Source organism: Maniola jurtina, chromosome 20, assembly GCF_905333055.1.
Source record: "Maniola jurtina chromosome 20, ilManJurt1.1, whole genome shotgun sequence".
NCBI lineage: Eukaryota > Metazoa > Arthropoda > Insecta > Lepidoptera > Nymphalidae > Maniola > Maniola jurtina.
In genome coordinates this window covers 6,452,503-6,460,422 of record NC_060048.1, presented here as the reverse complement: position 1 = coordinate 6,460,422, position 7,920 = coordinate 6,452,503, and the positions used below count along the sequence as shown (strand labels likewise).

The 7,920-nt window shown below is 38.3% G+C and overlaps 1 protein-coding gene across 1 annotated transcript; it reads right to left on the bottom strand.

Moving 5' to 3' along the window:
• Nucleotides 1-5: 5 nt before the first annotated feature.
• Nucleotides 6-7,102, bottom strand: LOC123876007 (proton-coupled folate transporter-like). Its single transcript, XM_045922144.1, has 5 exons — nucleotides 5,848-7,102; nucleotides 5,428-5,529; nucleotides 4,174-4,395; nucleotides 1,618-1,774; nucleotides 6-169 (listed from the first exon to the last, which is right to left on the bottom strand). Exons 1-5 carry the CDS (start codon nucleotides 6,797-6,799, stop codon nucleotides 70-72), a joined length of 1,533 nt encoding a protein of 510 aa, XP_045778100.1. The 5' UTR covers nucleotides 6,800-7,102; the 3' UTR covers nucleotides 6-69.
• Nucleotides 7,103-7,920: the final 818 nt, after the last annotated feature.

Genomic DNA, 7,920 nt, shown 5'->3' with positions numbered 1-7,920 from the left:
AGATTATAATTTTAAAGTTTAAACCTATAGGTATATTATAATATAGATATATACTGTTAATTTCTATTTTCACAGTACGGTGACTGCGTTATCGTGCGCATACATTCCCTTGGCATCAGGATCCTTAACCACATCCCTTTGTTCTCTCCGGTATATCGTGTAAAGAATCCTGAAACAAATGAGTTTAATGTTTAGGCTGATTGCATACTAAGGTTGAAATTTATAGAGTGCACTTTGACTTTGCTTAGTCTTTAGTTTCAGAGCAAATACAAAGTGCGCTCTAAAGATCTCAGCCTAAGTGCATAATGCTTGGAGTTTCTCTACGTGATCAAATCCATACTTCCATACTAATATTATAAATACGAAAGTGTGTATGTCTGTCTGTCTGTCTGTCTATCTATCTATCTGCTACGTTTTCACGGCTCAACCACTGAACCGATTTTAACGAAAGGTACAGAGTTAGCTTACATCCCGGGGACGGACATACGCTACTTTTTATCCCGGAAAATCAAAGAGTTCCTACGGGATTCTTAAGGGTCTATCCGTTTAACCGATTTATATCTTTGGTACAGAGGTAGCTTACGCGTCGGAAATTGACTTCGGCAACTTTTTATCCCGGAAAAGCAAAGAGTTCCCACGGGGTTTTAAAAAACCTAAATCCACGCGGATGGAGTCCCGGGCATCATCTAGTCAGAAATAAGGAGATCCGAGAGAGCCAAATTAACCGACATAATATCTCAATGGGTTGCGAAGCTGATGTGGTAATGAGCAGGACACATAGTTCGAAACGCCGAAGGACATTAGGGTCCTGAGGTGCTAGAATGGCAACCTTGCACTGGAAAGCGCAGCGTTCAGAGATCCCCTACTTGCTAGGTGGACAGACGTCCTCAAGTCAGTTGCAGGAAGTCGCAGGATTCACCCTGCACAAGATTGTGGGAAGTAGAAGTTCCAACTAGTAACCTAGGTCCAGCAGTGAACGTCTAACGGTTTTTGATGATGATGTCATGACGACCTGTAGGAAGCGCTACAGTTGCAAGCAACTTTCAAGGCCTGACGTGTCCCTGGGTCCTGTACGAATATCTATAGATAAATCTTGAAAGGCTCAAGGAGCCAGGATTACCTACTTTCTTCGATAAGTTGCTTTTATCTCTTAAAAGTATGCTTCTGTAAAAAGCATGTTACACTATCTTACTGTGCCTAGAAGGCCTAGAAGGTTGTCATCATCATCATCATCAACTTATTACCGGCTTACTACTGACCATGGATCCCTTCAGAATGATAACCAAGATTCACACCAATTGCGTATGCAGACGTACACGTGACACGTGCGTAGTGACGCGCGTGGACCCATAGACATAACTGCACGCATTACGTATACGTGAACGTTCACGCCACGCAAGCGGTATGCCATGTTTTATGCCGTTCCTTACATTACAACGCAATGGTACACGCTACGTCTACGCTTACGCAGACTGTGTAAACGAGCTCTTAAACCACCTAGAACGTACACGCGGTACGCATGCGGTCGTTTTTATGACGTCGTCGTGCATTGTTCATGTTTCAGACTTTCTTCCGCCCAGACGAGTTTTCAGGCAACTTCTTGGAAACTCTACTTACGCGAACACTAAGATTGCAGGTACTGTCATCAATGCGCCGAGAAGGTAGAAGGCTCCAGGCAGGCTCTCCAAAGTGTTAGAATAAACTTTGCTGTATAGCGGTGTGTAAATGACGGGTATTATTGCTTCAACGAATCCGATCAGTGAACACATTTTGCCTGGAATCAGGAAAACAATTAACATGATTAAATATGTGATAGATACACTTATAATATAATTAATATAAGTATCCATAAATAGCCAATCTCTGTTTGAAAGTTCTAGTCTAAGTATATCAAAATTCATGCCACAAGCAAGGTAAAGGCTCTTTTCGCGGCGCGTTGCGCGTTGCATGTTACTTCGCGTGGTGAGTCGCGTCGTTATGAGAGCGTAGTACGACGCGACGCAACGCACCACGCGACGCGCAACGCACCGCGTCTCCAGAAAGAGCCCTAGAGCCAAGCTTCCCTAGAGTCAACTCGTGAGCAACGCACACCTATAGAGCCGACGCGAGGCGCTTTCTTGATACTTAAACTAAGGTTGAGTCCACACTGCGAATTCTGACCACGCGGTTTGTCTACAGAATTATGCGATAGGTACACGGAAATCGTATAGAACCGCACGCACTCATCGTAAAAATACTCGCGAACGGGTTCTTACAATTTCCATGTCACAGAATAGTGAAGAAAAAAATCGCTCCGTGATATTTTGCAGTGCAGTATCTTATATTTATTTTACTTAGGTCAAACTGCTCTCTGTTTTCTTTTCAATATACCAATTTAAATACACAGTATGACAAAAGTAAAGTAAGTAAAATATACTTTAATGCACACCAAATTTACAAAGAAATGTAAAAAAGTGTTTGTACAATAGGCGGTCTTATCGCTATAATAGCGACCTCTTCCAGGCAACCTTAGGTACGGTAAAGTACGAAGGTAAAGCTGAGTTGGATCGAGAGATCGGTAGGTATCAAACAGACTCGACTTCACTCCACTCCACCTGTATGTGTCGGCCCTTAGAATAGCTTCCAATTTACATAATATTATAAAGGTTAATTGTGCAAAGCTGTGTTAATCAGTCATAAAATATGATAGATTGTTTACATTCTATTACATATTAAGTAGGTATCATCTAACATTCAGATACTCGTATCTTTACGTGAAATCCGGTTTTTGCGGTTGCCTGGAATTTACTGTTGGATTAGACACTTATTATATCAGCGTCTTATAGGAATTAGTTTTTAAGGATCCGCAGTGAACACGGAATGTTACGTTATGTCTGTCCTTCTGTCTATCAATCAAATGGATCGTGGGAATGAATAAACCAGACGTTTAGTTTCTGAAAAACCCGGCCAAGTGCGAATCAGACTCGCACAACGAGGGTTCCGTACTCGGGTAATTTTTCCGGCATTTTGCACGATAAATCGAAAAACGGAACCCTTATAGGGCTCTGTTTTTCGTTTTGAGGAATGGAACCCTAAAAAGAGCTATTGCTCAAACATGAAGCAATACAGGTGTCTATTGGGGCATTAGAGTCTGAGAGCCTAATTTTTTGTCCTAAAAACTGATTAAAAAATTGTGTATGACCTCAACCAAAATAAATTAAATTCAGGGAGATTTATTTAAGTACAGCAACTAATTTATTTTCATTCATTCTTACTTTGATCTATGACAAGATTTTTTTGTATAACTTAGCATGACTAGTGACTACGGAACCCTATGCCATAACCGTGCTCGGAAACACATTTTGGCCTGTTATTTTACAATACGTTCTCATCTTCAATTGAACCTCAAGGTTTACTAGATTCTGTTTCATCATTAAACTCTTAACACGTAGTGCGCGGCAAAAAAAATATATTTATAGTGTACCTACCTAAGAAATTACAGTACCTAAACAGATTGTAGTACCTACCTACCGCCTATACCTACTTATCGTCACTTGAGTACATGTACTTTTTGGCGGTTTTGACATTTTGATGCCGTTTGCTAGAGAATCATCGTTTCGATAAGTAAATCTATACTAATATTATAAAGAGGAAACCTTTGTATTTTTGTATGTTTGTATTGAATAGGCTCAAAAACTACTGGACCGATTTCAAAATTTCTTTTACCATTACTTAGAGGGATTCTTCCGAATCCGTATAGGCTATATTTTATATAAATAGAAAAAATAAATGTCCACCCGTGCGAAGCCGGGGCGGGTCGCTAGTGTTCAATAAAAGGAATACTTTACGTTTTTTTTTTGCGATTTGATCGAAAAAATTTCACATCTAGTGTACGATCGAAGCTCGATTTCTGGCCGAAGCCGAAGCCGAATCTAAAGCTGAAAGTTTATGAGCCTTGCCTCAAAAAAACCAGCTCTAGATTGCCCGGACCCGGCTGAAACTCAATATACGCTCAAAAACCCCTCGTCACTCACGCGTCACCTCTTCCACAGCGCTCTCACACATTAGACCAACGCCCAAGGTGTTATTTGGCCAAATGTGGCCGAAGCCGAAGCCGAAAGTTCGACCGGACATAGATTATTATTATTATTCTAGAAATAAAAACTGAAGATCATTGAGATAAAATGTACGTACCAACTTTTTCAGGAGTCACAACTTTAGTACCCAAGGATCTAATGATTGTAGTACCAGAATTTCCAAATAGGTCAAAGAGTGGACCTGAAAAGAACCATGATCTATTGGGAGCCAGGCCATAGACACAACTCGATACCACTTTGCATGTAGTCGCTATGATACCAATAAGTGCATCATGCATCTGTAAGCGCTTGCTGAAGAGAGTTACAGCGATTATCGTTCCTGAAAAAGAAATTGACAAATATTAAATACTAGTCGATGCCCACGATTTCGTCCGCGTGGTATTTTAAGGATTCCGTGGTTTTTTTTTTTCATTTCTCGGGATATAACGTTTGAGGACCTCCTTCCTGGCGTAGTGGCGAGTGGCGTGGTCTTATAAGTGGGATGCCCCGGGGTTCGAACCCGGCAGTGGCATTTTGAGAAAATCCCAATAATTTTCAAATCTCTGGTCTGGGCTGATGGAAGACTATAGCTGTAGCTAGTCACCACTTGCCACCCTACCGGCAAAGCCGTTCGACTCAGCAATTTCGAGTTCCTATACACGTGTAGAAACTGATGAAGTGTATGGTTTCTATAAATACTGCCATACCCCTATCAATTTAACCCGCTTTCATCTTTGACTGCATCATCACTTACACCACTAGGCGAGATTGCAGTTTGTTGTGATGGTTTTTTTTTTAAACGTGTCTATCATCTCTTGTATAAGAACTGCAAGTATATCTTGTCCCTTTGGTCAAGATCAACATCAAAAACAAATACCTATAGACACACTGTCATAAAATCTTAGGTACTAGGTATTAGGCACATAATACTAATTAAACTTACCTATTATTAATTAAATTGGTAGTATTAATATTTGGGACAGCAAGGAAAGCATAAATTATAATTCGTGAAAAAAAAGTAGGTACCGTAGGTTAGATATTATTTTCTACATGCACATGCATAAAATAATAGTTCAGTAAATGACTCGTAAACCTTTTGCTATTCTTAGAAAAAGGCATTTCCTAAATGAATTGAATTTGCATGGAATGTTTTTTAATTAACTTTTGCGTTCGGTATTTTCAAGTGAGTCATTTGCGATTTAACTAAATGAGATCCTGTTCGGAATTGATCTGAAGCTTCTTTTTTTTGTTAATCTTTAAAATTATACCTATAACTGCTTTATCATAACTTTATGAGCTAATACATAAATATAATTTGCCTGATTTATTTAAAACGTGTCGTTAATTTACATTATTATATATAAAAAATTACCAATTAATCCCATCAACACGGAATAAGTTGAAAACAAGCTGAAATCCACTATGTCCATGCTAAATTTCTTCAGAGTATATAAAAACAATACAGCACTTTCACCTAAAAGGAGAAAAAAAAATATGCATTAATATATATCTAGGTAAATCATTGAATGCAAAAAAGTATTGTTTTGCATAATTTTGCTGCGCTTGTAAAATCCGTTTTGGTATTTTTTCCAATTCTCGTTTTTGATGCCATTATGTTGTTTTAAAAGGTATGCGTGGCTGCATATCCAGTTTTTTAGCATTTTCATTGGCTCAGGAAACATTTTTAATCTAAATTTAGTAATGCAAATTTTTTAAATGAATTCTTAAAAACTTGTGGATTTTCACTTAGCGAAATTAGCAACGATAAATGCAAACATTTATCCAAACTCACCAAAAACTGGGCCCATGACAACGATATGAGCCAAAACAACCAACCATATTTGGATCAACTCTCTCTTAGGTGCCAAAAATAGAAGTGAAAGTGTGTCCCAGGCATTTTTAGGGTTAAAAAATTTCATTAATTTTTCAAATAGCGTGCCCTCCATGGGTACATTCTTAACGTCATGAATTCTAAGGCACGTGTAAATAAAACCAAATGCATACAGAGCAGCACATATTCCGAAAATTCCGTAGTAACCGACTGATTCTGTTAGCACTCCACTTATAGAAGATCCCAATGGTATTCCCAATGTTACAATCACAGCTACACACCCCATTCGAAATGTCCGTGACTCCAATGTTGTTATATCTGCTATGTAGCTATAAGAACCCATTAAAGCGATAGAAATACCTCCCGCCAGCGCTGAAGGTAAAGCTTCTATCAACCCAGTTACCCACAATGGCCATTCCAAAAAGAAAAAATTTGCCAGTATCAATCCTATCGCGGAAATTAATTCTCCTAAAACTGGAACAAGCATTAGATACTTTCTGTTTCCAGTTGTATCACTCCAAGCTCCGATGAATAGAATCGCAATCGCCGGTATGCCACTTTGCAGGGGCTGAGTCCAAGCTGTCATATCAGCCACCATAACCTGAGCTCCATCTAAAGCTTCTATCGTCATGTTATCTTCAGTATTTCCCAAAATAGCTTCCGAGCAAATGTGTTCTGAGTAATTAAGATCAGCACGACACGCCTTTTCCATATTCAGTTTTTGAACAGCCACAGCTGATATGATGTTAGGTAAAATGAAAGAGAATAAAAAGGGCTCCACTGTGAAGAATTTAAAAAATGCTTTTATCCTATCCTTAATTTTAGGCACTGGTACAGGATCATTCGCCACTTCACCATTGCTTTTAGTTTCTTTTATGTCACTTAATTCAGTTTCACTTTCTTTTTCCGCCATCCTAGTTTTATATAGATTTTAGATTATGTATTAACAATTCACTAAATGCACATTTTTTTTTAACATGTGTTTGATATTTAAGCAAGTGAACGCTCTCAAGAAACTTGTGTATCAAGTCCGAATATTTGTAAACACGAAACACAAATGACTTCTAGCGACTTTGAAGCTCTATAAGAAACTCGTTTCCGTCTAAATATGATATAACCAATTTAAAAACTCCGTAATTATCGAACGACGTATTATCCTTGACGATGACCATCATGTAAGTCAAAGTTCAAATATTTCTAAAATTGTTGTATTTTAACTTTAGATTTGTTTTGTAAAGTATTTCATATTTACGGTTATCCGGAAGCTTTATTGTATTAGCTAAACTACAGTACTTACCCCACTTACCCAACCCAATACGAAATATTAAAACTTAAGTATGCTATACGTAACTTTTTGTTATAGTCTAAGAGCTTGCGAGAGCCATACCATCGTTATTTTATATAAACTGAAAGTTTATCTGCGTATTGTCTCCAACACTACATGGAGGAATGATTCGCGACTATGAACTTTAGATCATGGTAGCTTTAGCAGATAACAGGTAACAAACGTGGAAAAAAACTTACGTCAAAGTATAAAGTCAATTTTTTTTTATATTTTCTTCGGAGTAGCATTATAAATCACGCCCTTGCTGTTTAACAGTTTAAGGGTGTCTGACAGGGGGTTACCACGATACTAAGTGTCTGGCAATGCATGGCGTGACTTTACTATTTCTAGTAAAATATAAAAAAATACTCTTTAGACTTTGACGTAAGGTTTCTCAGACGTTTGTACTTTGTTACGTGATAGTCTGCCAAAGCCACCATGGTACAAACTTCATAGTCGCGGACCGGTCCTCTCTGTGTTGGGGATAATACCCGACAACACGCAGAGAAACTTTCAGCTTTTATAAAATAACGAAGGCCTGGCCCTCGCTGGCTCTCTCTCTCTACTTCTAAATAATTTCTATTTCGAAATAGTGATTCTAATTGTTTCACGTAGGTAATTGTCGACGCTTTCTAGTTCATACTATCAATATCACATACCTCTTCTCAAAATTCCGTAGCTTTATTTGCATGCACATAATTTTATTTAAA